The 17,941-nt window shown below is 38.8% G+C and overlaps 2 protein-coding genes across 3 annotated transcripts in view; both read right to left on the bottom strand.

Moving 5' to 3' along the window:
* Positions 1 to 1,110: 1,110 nt before the first annotated feature.
* Positions 1,111 to 17,941, bottom strand: part of LOC144652588 (uncharacterized) — a 77,477-nt gene continuing 60,646 nt past the window's right edge. The window contains exons 2-5 of one of the 2 annotated variants that reach the window (XM_078512649.1): positions 12,613 to 12,897; positions 3,505 to 3,579; positions 3,141 to 3,307; positions 1,111 to 2,633 (exon numbers count right to left, since the gene is read on the bottom strand). In XM_078512649.1, coding sequence (XP_078368775.1) covers positions 1,609 to 2,633; positions 3,141 to 3,307; positions 3,505 to 3,566 — 1,254 coding nt within the window. In that variant the 5' untranslated portion in view covers positions 3,567 to 3,579; positions 12,613 to 12,897 and the 3' untranslated portion in view covers positions 1,111 to 1,608. Of the gene's footprint in view, positions 2,634 to 3,140; positions 3,308 to 3,504; positions 3,580 to 12,612; positions 12,904 to 17,941 lie in introns of those variants that run through there. The other variant, XM_078512650.1, reaches the window with a different exon arrangement.
* LOC144652533 (ATP-dependent DNA helicase Pif1-like) lies at positions 3,809 to 7,231 on the bottom strand. The gene is made up of 2 exons (XM_078512579.1): positions 6,680 to 7,231; positions 3,809 to 5,715 (listed from the first exon to the last, which is right to left on the bottom strand). Exons 1-2 carry the CDS (start codon positions 7,020 to 7,022, stop codon positions 3,905 to 3,907), a joined length of 2,154 nt encoding a protein of 717 aa, XP_078368705.1. The 5' UTR covers positions 7,023 to 7,231; the 3' UTR covers positions 3,809 to 3,904.

The raw sequence follows: 17,941 nt of genomic DNA, 5'->3' as shown, positions 1-17,941 counted from the left end.
ATAAGCCAGCTTTTTCTCGGGCCCACACCAATCTCCAATCCTTGGGAAGTTTTGATTCGATCAAAGGCATCAAAAGGGATCCATATTGTTCAGTAGTAACTCCTTGTACTTCAAGCGCTCGCACAGTTGCACAAAGCTCATCCAATGCATCTCTCATAGCTTTATTGGATTGTTCAAGTGGTTTCATGTCTGCTAGTTTAGTCATTAGGCGATTTTTTTGCACTTCATCCTTGCCATAGCGTGATGTCAGGCGTTGTACAGCGACTTCATAGTTTGCCTCTTCAGTTTTGATGTTTGCAATGTATCCTGCGGCTTCGTTAGATAGCAGGGACTTTAAGTAAACAAACTTCTGCACGGTAGGTATTTCAACGTTATCATGTATTGCTACTCTGAAAATGTCCCAAAATTCTGGCCAGTCCAACACATCGCCCGAGAATTTCCTAAGGTCAGTCTTTGGCAACTTAATTTTAGGCGTACTTGACGTATGTTTTGGTGATGGAGCAATGGGTTCAAGCTTCGCACTTTCATTTTGCTTTTGGCTGTTCTTTAACCATAATTTTACATCATGAATTCGTTCTCTTACCATATCGAACCATGGTCCTTGAGCTTCCACTTCATCTCCTACTTGAGTATCATCGTCCAAGAGCTTCTCGATTTCCATCTGCAGATCCTCGGCTTTCTGCAATCTTGCAACAATCGAATCGAGTTTTTCCTCCACTCGAGTAACTTCAGGCAAGTCGGACTCAATCATGTTTCTAACAGCGTCGAAATCCCTTTTCATCCAGCCTCTCAACCCAGTGCGGGCTCTCCTCAGCTGATCAATTTGTTTCGTCTTCATTTCGATCGGCATTGGCGACAGACGAAAGTAAACAACACTCGAGGCTAGCGATTAAACACGTCGCGGGTCACCATGTTTGGACTCCATATTTATTCTTCGAGCACATGTTTCTACAACCCCTAGAGGGGGGTACAACAATTCGTGCAATGTCACATCCGGGCTACAAAACAATACAAAACGACTTATCTAGAACGTTCGGCTTGTCACGCAATGTCACGTCCGATCTCTAGTACAAAACGGCTAGTCTAGAAAGTTAAGCTTTCAACACGTTGTGCCATATCTTTATTAGGCAATAAGAATGATAAACCTAGTATAATGGTAACAAATGATTATTTATGAAATAAATGATCATATAACAGCAATGGTATAAATATAGTCGAGAACAGAACAGAATGACAGGAACAGCATGAAATAAGTACATGCTGCTGAAATAATGTACGTCTTTGATGGCAAAAACTGAGAATTAGGCAATAAAAATAATAAAATACGAGTATGATACTGAGAAATTATGATCATAACAGGAATGTTTCTTAAAGAACACAACAAAAATAACAGTAACCAAACAAAGTAAATTCATGCTGCTGAAACAACAGTGAATCAAGACACAAAAACTATGGTATATGTAACAAAAACTAAGAAATTATATTTGCTGATCATGTTACTGTGTCCCCCACAAAAATTTGACCGCTCTTACTTTTTGCTGCAAAGTATGGAAGAGCAATGTTCCTTAACATCAACCTGAACAATGTAAACAATGAACTAAATAACATCTATAGTGGCAAAAACTGAGAAATAATTTTTGTTGACTTGTCTGCAATCATGTTTTGATCTCCTGCTTTTATCAGTTGCAGAGTCAACACCTTAGGGTCAATGTCTTGCAAAGCGGTGTCACACTTGATATTGGTTAAGAAGCTCTGAATAGCATCGTTGAAAGCAGTGTACGTAACCATCTTATCCCCGATCTTCATGAGTAGTTGGCAAACAAGTTTGGTTTTTAACAAACTTACTAATGTTGTAATCTGACAGTTAGGGCATGTTACCGAGTCCTCAGTAAAACTTGACTCGTCTATCTTTTTGGTGCAAAGTATGCAAGAGTAATGTTGGTTGATATCAGCACCAATGCACTTTCCTGTTAAAAGATAATCATGTAGTTCTGGAGTTGCTAGATTAACATTTGTTACATCACTTATTTCTGTTATTTTAGTAAACTCATTGGTGTTTACAAACTTGACATCATCAAAAACTCGAATTTTACAGTTTTCAATGTTGTAAGATTTGCCTGTGTTCACTTTGTCTATGGTTTCTTCCCACAGAACGAGCTTTACTGAATTGGTTTCATCAGCAACTATGCAGTCAGCTTTGTATCTTGTTTTTTCTCCTTGAACGATGGGTTGCTTGTTTTCTGTTTTAGTCAACACTTTGACTTTGAGGTCAACAGTTTCATAAGGGTTTGCATCTAGAACTTGATTGACAGTGTGGAATCTGTTGCTGAAGGACTCCTTGAATGGGAATTGAAGATTGGTTGTACTGATTTTAGATTTTTTAGGAATGGTGTATTCTTCAGTAGATGATGAGAATCTTTTGGAAGGACTTAACTGGGCTCCGATTATCTTGACAGGTGCACGTTTCTGCTGTGATTGTTGCAAAGTGAGACGCTTTTCAGGCGAAAAGCATACAGCACGAACTGCTTCATTTTCTGAGGTTTGTATTTTTAAGTCAAAGTACTTTGTTGTCGTGTTTGATGCTGTCTTTACTTCGCTCAGGAGATGTACATAGCCTTGTACAGTTGAAGATGCTGAAACATAAAGGAAGCTTTTTAGAGGGGAGTAATTGAAACTTGTGTTTGTAAAAGAAAAGATGATATTTTTTAAAGCATGGTATGGTTTTGGTGTAGAACATGACAGATTAAAAACAGAAAACATAGAGAGTGGGTGAAGTACAGTGGAATCTTGTTAGTTAAAAAGGCTATCAAAATAGAGTGGCCATATTATAGGGTTCCTGAAAAAGGTTCCTGGTAGCAGCCAGATTATTTCAATGCATGGATGATAATAGTAACAAGACATTAGTGTGAATGATTGTTCAATTTATTAGAAAAGAAATAAGCATAAGTGCATTCAAAAGCTTTTTAAGCCATAGTATTCTATGCCTTATATATGTGCCACATGGCGTATGAGGCCTAAGCAAGTATTCTAAAGTAATGTACAGTGTTGTGTAATACTTTGAAAGATCATCGAAGAAAGTACATAGATTCTGTATGGTACTCTAACTGAAGCCTAGGTTTGTTTCCCAGTGAAATACTTACTTGATTTGAGCTGCGGAGGGATGGTGGAGGATCGAGCAAGGGATGACGATGAAACATCCACTTGTGGTGAATCTGGCAATGCTGAATCAGAAGCACATAAAGTTGATTTTGCAGAATGTTCTTTTGACAACTCTGGTGACAGTTCAGTCAGTGGTAGTGTCGTTGTGCTAAGGATAAAGACAGTCGAATTTTAAGCACAAAACAGCAAAATGATCAGTAACTAGTATAGACAAACTTTTTGAGCTAGGAAGTCATTATCTAAGAGCTGAGATGATTGATTTGACTGGGTGAAATAAAGAAGATTTTCTCTCTGGATTTTAAACCCAGGGAGGTAATTTGACAAATGTACAATATGTATCGTTACCTTGATTGCAAAGGTGGCGACTTTTGAGATGACTTGGAGTTAAACACATCTTGGTTTGACATTGTGCTTGAAGTTCTTTTTGTGAAATAACAAAGACAACAAAATGGTTAGTTTAGACGAAGATTGAGATACTACAAGATTACAACAAAAATCAATCTATTTGTTTCTGGTTTTTACCTGCCAGACTTGATGGTGACAGTTGTTGTTTGAATACTTTACAATCATTGTAAGTGTGAAAAATTAATCTCAGAGAATAGTATTTTTGTGACATTCTTTACATACTGCTCTCATCAAAACAGTACAATTAAAATTCTTGTTGGATATAAAATTACATGTGTAAACTTGTACCTGTAATTGAAATTGTTCAATTTTCTTTATACATGTAGATACTACAGTACATCTAATTGGCAGTGAAGTTTGGATGTTCTAATGAAGCCCAGATTACTTTATGATCACTAAAATATGTTTCCAATGTTCCCGATGCTATTGGACAGTCAGTGATGTTTGTGTATATATGATCAATAGCTGTTTTGTTATCTGTTGTATAAGATGATATCAATTGACTGTAATTAAATTCAGTGATGAAAAGGTTGTAAAGAGGTCTACGCTCTGTTTCATTAATCCAATTGACATTAAAGTCTCCAAGTACAATGTTAAAAGTATGTGAATGTTCACTCAATAGTGGTCTTAAAGTTCGACATAGTTGTGTGATTGGCACTTTTGGTGAGCGGTACACTCCTATCACTGTTAATTGCTGAAGGGCTGTTATTTTGAGAACAGTCACTTCAATACCATTAGAATTTTGACAATAAGGGTAACCCTGAAAGAAGGGTAGCTTACTGTAAACAGCCATGCCACTATAAGGTCTAGTGCAAGAGTTGCTATGAGGAGAATCATTTCTAAATAACGTAAAGCCATTAATAGCATACATTTCATCACTGTCATAAGAACTGAACCTTGTCTCTGAAAAGATAGCAATATGAGCACTAGAGAAATTGAAGTCCTTTTGAATGTCTTTGATATGCCGATGGAGTGATCTTGCATTGAGAAAATACATTATTAAACAAGACTGACTCATTTTATAAAATGGAACAAAGGAAAGGTCAAGTTTGGCTTCTGTTCTTAGGCGCTTCATTTCAGTTTGTACATGAGAGCTAACTGCAATTTTATCTTCACACAGGCGAGTTATATACAATCCATCAATTGTTGTTACCCTGCTCAGTCCTACATAATGTATGTGTGGTATTGCTTTTCTAGTATCAAAATCAACAATAATCTTTGTTTCAGTATCCCCTTGAGATCTATGAATGGTCTTGGCTGCCGCTGGCCGCAATGGAAACTGCTTTCTTATAACTTGAGCTGCTCTGTTTCTACCAACTGCAAATTGAGTCGTCACAGGTCTTATTGGCGTCCACAATGGTTGAATATGTTGGGTATAGAGGGTTCTATTGTCATGCCTAGTTTTCTGCCCAACATACAGATCATCAAATTGTACCCATATAATGCCAGAAGGCTTTTCTTTGTCATGCAGCTGGATCAATTTAATTACATTGGCAGCACCATTCGTCATACCATCATCAGTTCTCACATTTATTGCTATTTCAGTTCTTTCACCCTCTGCTACATGAAGAAATGAAGCCAATTGTTTTGTTTTTCTTGGATCATTTGGGATCTGCCGAATTATTTTCTCTTTGAGTTCTAAGGAGTTTGCTCCAATGACACTATCTTGAGATTTTATTCTGTACTTGCAGCCTTGAGATGCACTATGAGCTTTCACATTGAACTCATCCACCTTGGAGTTTTGTATAAACAAGCGGGGTACGTCTCGTAGATGAATTAAATCAGTCTCTGTGAACATTCGTTGACGAAGCTTTAAAATATCACCTTTTGAATGTTTACCTTCTCTTAATCTGTTCAAAATTTCTGCAAATATTTTGCTATCTTTCTGTCTCATAATCTCACATAGTTCAAACATTTTGAAGTATTGCTGCCATAAATTTGGAGCCAGGAGACCATATTTAGAATCATCAATGTCTTTAAAAATGTAACTATCCATCACAGGCTGAAGCTGAAATAAATCACCAATTGTAATAATACTCACACCACCAAAATCTTCATTACTCCCTTTAATATCCTTTAGCCTATTGTTTATTTGTACAGTGAACATGCTGTTTCCTACCATTGATATCTCATCTAAAAATATTACCTTAAAGTGCCACTAACAAACAACGCTCGGGTCTGGCCCCACCTCCTGCCCCGCCGCCCCCCCTAGCCCTTGGCCCGCCCTCCCCCACTCTGGGCGCTCTTCTCCCCCACCCCGGGCTCCTCTGCTGCCCCGCCAGGTAGGGGCCGGCTCGCGCCCCTACTGCGCCCAGGTGGGGCGCCCACTGGCCCCTGGTAGGCCGAGGGCTGGCGGATGCTGGCCCGCCCCCTGGGCGCGCCCACTCCTCCCTGCCACGGCTGATTCGTCACGCAACTGGCTTGACTTCGTTTTTGGGAGCGCTCGCCTCCACCGACCGGCTCGGCAGGCCACCCCCCTGGGGTCCCCCCCCCCCCAGCCCGCGGGCTGGCTGCCAGCACACACAACGCGGGCCCTCCGCACACACCAAGGACCCCAGCTGACTACGGCTTGGTGGGCATCTACTCTTTTGCTTGTCTACTCCAAGCATTGAGTTTAGCACTACACTTTAGTTCATTTACATAGACACAACAGCGAACGATGTGGCTCCTCTTTTTTACTTTTTTCATTTTTACTTGTTGAGACTGTGACACCTCACCTTTGGACAGATTGTTTTCATTGCATGGGATAAAGAAACACCAATTTACATTAGACATATGACAGCTGTCACAGAACCACAAATGAGGAGCGAGATTGGTTGCTCTTATCTTAAGCAGATCTCAGGATATGGTTTTTCTCAGTGGCAATAAGATAGGCATGAATTTTTGATTTACCATGCTACATTGTATGCTTTCATATGATGCTCTCGATGGTTTCTTGTAATTTCTCATGGTTGTACTTGTATATTGTTGACAACCTAATATATCGAAATATACACCATGCACAGTATCCTGGGCCTCATTGACCATAAAGCCTGACAGATTAGAAACAGTAGCACACATTTGATGACCTGTACAGACACAGAATTTGAGCAGATGGCTAAATAGAGGTTGTGAAGTCCTCCAAGGTGACACCTTAGAGTATTCAGTCTACTAGAATCCAAAGGCTTGTAATTTTTTAAAGACTGACTTGCTGGTATTGCCAAGGCACTGTGAATTGTGTTCCCTTTAATATTATAAGCTGCCTTGCCAGTGGGTGCTAATAACAGAATTTTCACTTGGTGGAAGTCATCTCCAGCCAAAGAGTTCAGAAATTTTAGAGTAGCCTGATAGAGTGCTTTTGTAAGGTGTGATTTTCCAACACCAGCTCCTCCACTGAGGAACGAGTAGAATGATTTGTCTGAGGTTTTAACAAGATGCAGGATATGATAAAAAAATTCCTTTTGCTCTTTATTCAACATTTGAACAATTTCTCTGTAGTCTTCATCAGATATTTCATTTAGAATAAGGGGCTCACAGGTTGCTGAAGAAGAAGGAATTCCAATGTCATCTGAAAAGTCATATTGTTCATTAAAATCAATATGTAAGTCTACAGCACCTTCGGCCTCATCTTGAAGTTCTGTGTGTTGTGTACTTGGTGCTACATGTCCTAAATCAAGCTGATCTTCATTTTCATTCAACATATTTAATTGTTCCTGAATCTGAGCTATGTCTTCACTACAAACTGCATACTGACTCATTTGGTCATCTATAGAATCTTTCAAAAATAAGAAGCGTTCTTGAAATGATGAAGCGTTTCCTAACAGATCAACTTGTTCATTTCTCCATGCAGTGAAAAGCATCAATAACTCGCGAAAGTGTTTTTCTGGATGTGATTCTTTATTAAACCAAACACTTCTAATGATTCTTGCTTTTGATCGTTTTTGTTTTTGACATTTGGTATCATTCTCTGGTCCACTGGCAACATTATTATTGAAGAGGTCATCATCATTGTCATCATCATCATTCAATGCTTCTACAGGAAGATTATCAGTATCTACTTGAGAAGATTTCTTTCGGTACGTTTTCTGACATGAATCATACCATGCAGCCCAGTCTGCTAATGTAACATTTTCTAGACTACAAGGGCGTTGTATGTACCTTTTTAGAAGGCTGCCAGTGTGTATGTCATCAGAATCATCTTCTAACTGCTCAATTTCATTCATAGGTTTCAAAAGTTTAACTCTTTCCTCAGGTGGCGAGGTATTAATAAATATGACTTGACGACTTGATTTTCTCATTGGAAGTTGAAGAGTTATATAAACTGCTTCTTGGGCACTAATCTCAACACTGTTCAGAAATTTGTTTCCAATATCTCTTACTTGTTGTTTTATGGTAGAATTATTGTCCCTGGCTTCATCACATGCTTTTCTCAAGAGTTCACTCATTCCCTTTTGTGCTTTTGATATATATGATACAATATACATAGCACAAGCATAAACATCAAGAACAAACTGTATGTCCATATTTGCTCTCCAGGCACTGAGGCATGCAGGATTATAGTTGTTAACTCTCAATTCACTGGGAGTTCTTTTTAAAAATATGGTTGGAGCGTTAAGAGAAGAGCGAACAGCGAGCAAGTAATTCTCTTCTGTTAGATTTAAGTCGGTGAGCAATTGATCAAATGTAACATCTTTCCCTTCCTTGAAATCATTTAACTGCCTATTTATAGCTCTCCAAGATTCCTTATGATGTTTTATTTTGTTCACAGGCATGTTGCTATCAAATGGGTAGAGAATTTTGGTTGATCTCATAGGAGGTTGAGGATAATTAAATCTACATTCCTTCTTTGTCTTTTTCCTGCAAGTGTGAGAATGTCTATGAATTTGCCTGTTAACAAGATGAAGCAATTCAGGGTTATCAGTGGGTTTTTGACAACTTATAATATTATCTATGAAAGCAGTAATAGCATCATCTTCATCCACTCCAAACACTGGAGCATCTTTAAGCCAGATGAGCATATGAACATGAGGTGAACCACGTTGTTGGTATTCAACTCGGTAAAACCAGTCTGATATTTGCCCTAAGGGTAGGGCATTGCTCATCAGAAAGTTATAAAGAAACTGATTGAACTGATAGTCAAAATGTCTGGCACACGTAACAGGGTCATTTTGAATCAATCTGCACTTTTCTTCCCAGTTCAAATTCTCTAATTCTGCATCAGTATATTGCTTATTGTCTACTAGCTGACCAAGTATTCGAAGAAGATGAATCCACTTAGTTTCGGCTGATGAAAAACTGCAAAACAATGTTGCTGGGCCCAGTTGTCGGATCATTGCAAATAAATCTTTTTTAGCTTTTTCAAAGTAGGGTGCTGAACCTCTTAACGCTCGTAAAAATTTGAATCCTTCATCGAGATGAATTAATCTTTCTAAACTTCCAGGTTGCTTTAAATGTCCAGCTGTTAAAGGTCTGTTGTCGCCCTTACATTTCCGCAGTGCAATTTGTGACATCCCAAGAAGGGTTTTCATTTGCAGCTTCTTGGTTTTAAAAAATATATTTTCTACACACATGGCAGCCCTTCTGTCTGAACGCCTTAATTCTGATTTACAAATGTCACTATAATGAATATTCACAAGTCTTTTTTCATTTTCTGGTCTTTGTTGACCGAGGAATATACCCGGATATGCTAATTCCTCGGAATATTTGTCTTTAAATATACTTAGAGGTCTGCTACCTTCCCCAGGTGCGATATTGAAAATATGCTCACGTTCGTTGTCTTCAAGAAAGTCTGTTGCTGTTAACATTGTATCAGTAACACCTGCTGTGAATTCTGCTTCATTTTCACTCCATTCTTCATCACTAGAACATTTCTTGTTCTCTGTGTCAATGTTTTGAGAATTACTAGAGGAATTTTCTTTTTCAGAGTACTCTTCCTCACTGTTACATGCTAAAATGTCACCATCATTTAGTTTCCACTGGTCATTAAAAGTTACCCCTTCCTCTCTATAAAGAGAACTGTTAAGAGCAAGCCACTTAGCAGCTTGGAGAACTTTATATGGTCTGACATTCAGTGACAAAGCTGAACTTTTATATTTTAATCTCCTCTTTAACTGAACTTTAATGGTTCCATTTTCACTTTCAACCCTTGGTAAAATGTGAACAGTATCAGTAATATCTGCAGGAACATTCACAACATTGCCACTTATTTTGAATTGTTTACCTCTTGGAGCTTGTAATAGTTTTTGAAAAGCTAGTCTTGGTGCAACCAGTCTACATTCCAACTCATTTAAGTCAAAAAAATCTGGTTTCTTAGGAAACTGCAATCCATTTATAGCAGCCTGAGGTGGAACTTTATTCTTCGTTAAGTATTTATGACATGATTTGCATAGCCACTCCTGATTATTAACACTTAACTTGTTGAGAAAGTATTTTTCAATGTTAGTGTTAGATGCCTTTAACTTTCCAGCCAAAATGACACTATGTCTATACCACAATTGGTCACAACAGCTGCATACATACAGTGGACCTTTAGATACAAGATTGTGAAACAGAGATATGACATCGCTTAACGGTTTTGCTTTGGGTCGGCTATGATGGTAATACTCACACTGGACTCTTAGTCTCTGATTTCTTCTCTCACTGCTCTGACCAGCAATATATTGCTTTTGGCATAAACTATGTGCTTTTAACCTTCTCTTTCTACATTCCTCACTTTCTTCTTCTAACTGTTGTTTTCGACATCTGCGCTGTGCCTCTAGTCTTTTTATTTTGGAATCTGAACTTTCATTTAAAAGGCGCTGTTCTTTAGCTTTTACGTTATTTTGCAATCTTTTTTCTCTATCTCCAGTATTTTCACTGGCAATTTTCCTTTTTTGATATTGAGACTTTATTTTTCTTTCCTTGCTATTATGCTTGTAAGCGGCTCTTTGCGCTTTAAGTCTTTTCGCCCTATCATCATCACTTTCATTAGCTCTTCTCTTTCTCATATATTCTCTCATGTAACTTCTGTGCTTTTCCTGTACACCACTACTACATGTGTTTGATTTCTGAGAAGGCACGTTATCTCTTTTGTTACTTTTCTCCAATGGTGTATACGTGTAACTGGTGTTTTCAAATGTTTGTGCATTGTTATGCTCAATATTGTAATGCTTATCACAATTTGGAGATGAATTCAAATGGTAAGAAGTTTCAATAGTCGAGACATAATGAAATTCATCTAAATGTCCTATGTAGATGGTCCTCGTTGCTTCAAGGAAATTTAATGGCTGTATAATAGTTTGTTCAGCGAAATTATGATGCGACTCTACAATATGAATTATCAGATTCATTGACTCCGCGACTGCTTGTATTATAATTGCATCGCACCATGTGCCCTGCCTTGACATGTTATTTAAATAGCTTATCCATGATCTATCAGTAGTACTCTCAATAAATCTTTCTGGGTGATCTATTAAATATTGTACTCCTCTAGCTCGAACGTTTAAATGATAATCTGGAACACCATAAACCTGATGGGAAACCGCTCGGAAAAAGCAGTCCCCATTGCCCCCAACTTCGAGTGGTCTTAAACCAAGTTGATTTAATCTTAACACAAGTAATGCTGAATTCTCAGGTACATGTATGGTAAGTGACACAGAGCCTGGATCTGAATTCTGACAGTTTTGATATTCTATTGGACCTGGATTTAATTCAATATCACCAGACAGTAAAAGTCTTCTCTTTGCCATGTAGAATCCCTCTAAAGCAAGTCCATTACAATTATTATTATTGTAACAAACATATAGAAATTGGCTGGACTGTTTTTGTTTTGCAATTTGTTTTAAACCCAAGCATGTTCTGAAACATGCAAATCTACTGGTGATTGGCTGCCAGTGCTTTATTTTCTTCAAACCAGGAAACAAATACTTGCTAAAAAAACAATCACTTCTGTAAACATATTCCAAGCGGCATATTTTATAATTTGTTGCAAGGTAATAAAACCGTGATGACCTGGGAATTGTTTTCCTAACAGTAGCCTTTACTTTCTGTCTCAAGACTTTACTTTTCATAGCAATGATCACCTTCTTCACATTTATCCTAGACGGTTCTCGGTCTCTTTTGACTCTTACTTTCCTGACAAATGTTTCCCTTGATGATCTAGAGGTCGTGTTTTCGAATTTTGATGAGTGTTGAAAACCTTGAACTTTACTTCTAAAGTTACAATCGTGAATAAGAGAAGTATTAGCAATATGGCTAACATGATTTTCAACAGCTTCCGACTGTGTTTCAATCTCGCTGAAAGGTCCATTCCATGCACTTGAGGAAGTTGAAAAATCACCTTTACCGTTCCAGAAAATTAGCGCATCGTCAGAATTTTCTTCGAATGCATTTTGAATCATTTTGACAACAGCTACAACAAGAGGGCTTTCAACCGTTCCCATGAAGGGAATTTTCATGGATCCTACGAGAGGATTTTCAAACGTTCCCATGAAGGGAATTTTCATGGATCCTACGACAGGATTTTCAAACGTTCCCATGAAGGGAATTTTCATAGATCCTACGAGAGGATTTTGAAACGTTCCCATGAAGGGAATTTTCATAGATCCTACGAGAGGATTTTCAAACGTTCCCATGAAGGGAATTTTCATAGATCCTACGAGAGGATTTTCAAACGTTCCCATGAAGGGAATTTTCATAGATCCTACGAGAGGATTTTCAAACGTTCCCAAAAGGTTTGTTCCCACGAGAGGAATTTCGCGGTGATCTTCCACGAACCTTCGTCTTTCTTTTTCCCGAACTGAAATTATCTTCAACGAAAATACAGCACCTTTCGAAGAATACAACAATACACAGTTCATCATTTTTGAAAAGACGTCCATCCATTTAACATGTTCTGTTGAAAGAATCACACGTCTTGTTTTCGAACTACTGAACATGGCGGCACGATAAACGTCGTTTCCGAAATGTAAAGTTTGCACAGCACAACCGCCAAACAAAGCTTTCTTTTGAAAGGTATTATTAAGAAACACTGATCGAAAGTTGTTGCTAATCATGTTTGACTTTCCTGTAGGAAAAATAAAACGTACTCACCGACACAAATGCGGCACAAATGCAAAGTTTATCCCAAGCGGAGTAAAGCTCAAACCAACAGCATTTCAGCAGTAAACAGGTCGAAACACGCCTCGACAAGTTTTACCAGATCGAACGAGACAGCACCATGGAAACGGGTCGACGTATCGCTGACGCAATGACGAAATGCTCTGTTCTGATTGGATCGATTGACAATTCTATTGTTAACAAGAATATCTTCCATCACAAAGTGGTTCGATCACATATTGCCTAGGGGCTAGGCGGCCTAGGCCCTAGGCACAAAAACTACAACTTTGCTCAAAAAGATCCTAAGAGAGAGGTTCTAGTAAAGTTTTCAAGCGAATTTAAAAATGTGATCCGTTCTGGTCACGTGACCGATGACGTCATAACAATGGGATTAATTAAAAACTACTTCACATATAATTATCTACCAACATGTAATTTCTTATTACCTCGCATTTAATGCAACGCCAAATACGCACTTGTACCCAGACTCCCATTTTTTGAAAATTGTGCATAGCTACCTTAATTTTGATATTTTGTTCGGTACCTGGGCAGTCCGAAATGCCTCACACCAATGTGCTTCAAACTGCAATGACTGCTTCTTTAGTAATAAACTATTTTCGTCACAGTGAGCAAAAACGAACTTCTGAGCAAAGTCACGTGACTAATGACGTCATCAACCTACGACTTATACAATAAGTAGTTTATGGTAAGAGTTATTTCTATACGACGTACTACTCCTGCTGACTTCAAACTGACCAAGTTATTTGGCATTGACGATTTTTCAGTTGCAAAGGATTTTGGGAAGGTTTTTATTATAATTATATATTGTTTTTATAATTATTATTATAGAAAATTACTAAAGAGCATAATGTAGCCGCTAAAATCTCTAAGCACACCGAATCGGCCACAGGTTAAACCAAACACACGAAAACAGTCACAAGGTAGAATAAACACAAATCCAGGTTCCAAACGCGTGCCACACTCTGTACTTTAAGCTCACAATCTTGAACTCGGTCACTGCACAAGGGCACTTCTCACAGTTTGCCCGATGAGCTCGAAGACTCGAAAATACACAATTACACGTTTGCACCTTTGCACGGTTTCTATAAAGAAATACAAAGAGTACATGCTAAGAAATACTTGCCAAAAAGCACCGGTGTACAAGACGGGCAAGAAATACTTACGAAACACGCTGAACCTATGTAAACTTCGAAACACGAGGAAAAATCCTTACACTCACATGGTCGCCCCCTGAACATGGCGTCCATTTTACTACATGTGTTTTCACTGCACTGCGCAGGCCTAAACTAGAGCGTGAAACCGCTGTACAATACAACCAAAGCTTGAGCTTACACATAAGAGAGGCCACATCTCTCAGCATTTTTAAGACGAACATCAGAAATCTTAACAATTTTGATGCATTATTAGATGATGGGTGCAGAGGCTGTCCGCTCTGCTCCTCCTAAAGAATTTTTAATTATGTATTATTGTATTATATTTTAACTTAGATCTAAATTTAATTATTGTAAATAGCCATAGTTTTTTAGCATTTTCTTTTATTTTAACCATTTTTTGTTATGTCCCCGTATTAGTAGGGGAGTTTTCCCCAGCTAGATGGTTTATGACATTTAATAAAGTTTCTATCTATTTATTTATCTATATATCTATCTAAAAACAAAACATGCAGGTAGATTATCTGGATGTCAATGTTCTCTATTTCTTTATTGCTGCAGTAACATTTCTGTACTGCTGGTTTTACAATTACATCTAGGTACAAGACAAGATTCACAGTTATCAACTTCAGAGAAGATTACAAAGAGGTAGGATTTTTCCTTTTTGTTTTTTGAAGGTTAGGCAAAATGATATCATTAACTGACATTAATATGGGTATTTTAAACATTTCATTTAAAATAGATAATTGCCCCCGTATAGGAGATCTGGTATTTATCATAGATTACATTTCGGATCATATTGCGACATTTATATATGATGTCGATTCAATTCTATTGTTGCGTTATTCAGTTCGTAAGCACGCTTGTCGATGATCTTGTACGTTAGTTGTTACTTTTATTGAATTTTTATGATAAAGCGTAAGCGTAGATGTCCTGGATGCAAAAGGTTTTTGTCTAACCACTCCTTTGGTCCGGCATCGAAACATTGCAACGGTCCCGTTGCCCCAGTCGAAGCAGATGAAAGCGACGAAGTTGTGGACGTCCCATGTGCTGATAATACTGTCGAGAAGACCAACGACGATTCTCTCCCTCTTGCAAGCGGGTTATCCCCTCTTGAGGCCCAACGAGATCATAATAAGAAGCTCCGCGACGAGCTCGCGGTGCTTCGAGCCAAAATACAGCAAAAACGAGCTGCTCTTTCCAAGTTGTCCAAGTCTTTGCCGACTGGAGGGACAGCTTTGGAAAACCGGTTCGTCAACTAACCGTCCGAAACCAAAGTACCAAAGACAATGTCGGCACTCTTCCACTGTTTGCATACTCAACGCCAGATCCTCCACCAAGACCTTTAGATTTCTCTATTAGCAATGACCTCATATCTCTTGCTTCTAGGAACACAGATACGCAGAGTAAATCTCATAACGTAGCAATTTCATTCCAAGCTAATAGTGTTTTAATATTGAAACACGATCACATTCCTGGAGTTATCAACCAAGGGCCCTTCTTTGTTGGAACTGTTGAAGCTGATATAACCGACGAGGAACAAAATATTTTTTATGATGTTCAGCTATTTGTTCCCTCATTCGAAGATTGTGTTCTTTTTACACTGCACGGAAGAGAAAGAATTCGCCGAGATTCTATAGCAGGCAAGGAGGATAACGGACATTTTGAGAGAGGGGACAACTTTGTCAAACTGACAGAGATGTCATACGAAATATTTCTGACACATCAAAATGATGTTGAAGATCTTATGCCAGACAAAGGAAGTTGCGAGGAGACCAGCGACCTCGACTCCGAAGATGAAAGCCAAGCAGACGTAACAGACGTGGTGTTTGGCAGAATGCCCTTGCGCACATCATCTGGAAGGAGTGTTGTACGCCCAGACCGCTTGGACCTCTGACCACCTCACCTCTGAGCAGCACTTTTCAAACAAAAGCGTAGATAGGCGCTAAAATACCCTCAATTTTTAGCCTTTTGCTGTAGTGACTGTAGTGTTATCAGCTGATGTTTTAATATTCTCTCCTTTACTAATGCGTAATTCATTCATAACTGGTTGTGCCATCTATTGGGATCATTGCTAAAACTCTCTTAGTTCCTTGCCCCCTGGTGGGGGATAGGGCCGGGATTGCTAAAACAGTTGAAACAAATTGCCTTCCTAAAGGACTAGAATGCACCTCGATAAGAAAACTAGTCAGGTATGGAATGAGATTGTTTAGTCTACAACTAGAACAGAACAGAATACTGGGCTGGGTAGAACAGACCTCATCTTACAGACTTTGACTAATTTTTTCTCCGGATGTTTGTCTTTGTGTTGTTTTCCAAGTATATAAAGGATAACATAAAGGTATCACTATCTATTATTATTCCACATACTATTGCGCCATTCACAATTTTTGAAAAATAAACTAGTGGGCAGCACTCTGCGAACGATATTTGTTTTGTAAAACTGATTTATTCTCCTACGCGTTTCGTCCGACTGTCGCGGACTTCTTCAGGGAGTTTTACAAATTAGAATTACAAGCTTGTATTTATACAGTGTACATAGTGTAAACCGTACAACTTATTTTTGCATATTATTTTACGGATTTACGTAAAGGAAACAAGCAAAATTTCTACGCAGGGCGTTACTAAGGTGTAGCATATGTGTGACATTTTTCTGTCATGACAAATGCGTGACATATTTATTTTTGGGGACCACAGATTTAGTACTAAATCTGGCAAAACGCAAAGGCAAGTCACGCAAAAGTCGACCCGACCAACGTCAGCCACAACAACAACGCCGAAGGTCAAATTCAGCTAAACGCTCCAAATCCCGATCGTCATCAAAAAACGCCCGTGGAAAAGGTTCCGGCCACGTAAGATAGACAAACGCTCTACGTACGAGAAATGGCTTTTCAAGATAGCTAAACGACCCCTGTACGACTTACTTCCACGGAATTCGGAAATCCATAATTTCACCTCTGTCAAGCTAACTGAGCGGCAGTCTGGGGTTCTGGGCATGGGTCTAAAGTTCAGGCCTTCGCTTCGACCCCCAAGTGAAGCTCAGTTTGACTTACAAATTCAGGACTTCTGTCGAAGAGTTCGCCTTCAAGATAAGTTCGCCAACAGTCCACAAGACACGGATTTCAACCCAAGGCTCTACGTCCCTACAGGCTGGAATCCTCCGCGAGAAAACCCTGATCTTGAAGACAAACTCTACGCTTTACGCAAAGAACTACGAAAGAGCATTGTGGTTGGCAAACCACATTGGAGGAACAATCTTACAAAGCAAGAAAGAGAAGAACTTCTCGAACTGAAATCCAATCCGGATATTAGAGTTCTGCCCACGGATAAAAATACTGGGGCCCGCTCTTTTGTCTATGGACTGGGTTCAAGCTGAGACACTAAGGCTATTAAATGATGAGCTGTCATATCGTCAAGTCACGCAACAGGACTGGTATGCTAATCGTCTTAACGTTATTTGCTCTCGCAATAAGCTTATGTCTATTTACAGTAGATTTATTTCCTCTGACGTAGCTCGCTTTTTGTGTAGTTTCGACCATTTTGTTAGTCCTGCTAAGTTTTATGTTATTCCTAAGATCCATAAAGATCCTATGGTGGGAAGGCCTATTGCCGCTTCTCATTCATATATTACTAGGCCTATTAGCATCTTTGTTGATGAGCTTACTAAGCCAAAAATATGTATACCTACGGTTCTTAGGGATTCTGGTGAGCTTATTCAAATACTGGAGAACACGGTTTTACCAAAGAGCAATTGTTTTCTTGTCACGGCGTATGTTGTATCTCTGTATCCAAACGTGGATACCAAGAAGGCATTAGTAGCGCTCGACTTGCTTCTTCGGGAGGCAAAAGTTGCCGAGACTCCATTATTGATTCAGCTCGCCAGGATTGTTTTTACTAATAACTATCTATCGTCAGAATTTAGTCCAGACATTTTCCATCAAGTTTTTGGTATCGCTATGGGCACTCCTTTTGCCGTCACAGTAGCAAATGCTTTTATGTATTACCATGAGAAAGACATTGTGGAGTATTACTCCCAATATTTAGCAGTTTACAAATGCTTTATTGATGATGTTTTTGCTATCTGGTGCGGTCCTAAAGATATTCTTATGGAATTTCTGGGTGCTCTTAACAATAAGACGGAACAAATTAAG

Source organism: Oculina patagonica, chromosome 4, assembly GCF_052425735.1.
Source record: "Oculina patagonica isolate OP01 chromosome 4, crgOcupat, whole genome shotgun sequence".
Classification (NCBI taxonomy): Eukaryota; Metazoa; Cnidaria; class Anthozoa; order Scleractinia; family Oculinidae; genus Oculina; species Oculina patagonica.
The sequence above is the reverse complement of the archived record's forward strand: the minus strand, read 5'-3'. Positions and strand labels throughout refer to the sequence as shown.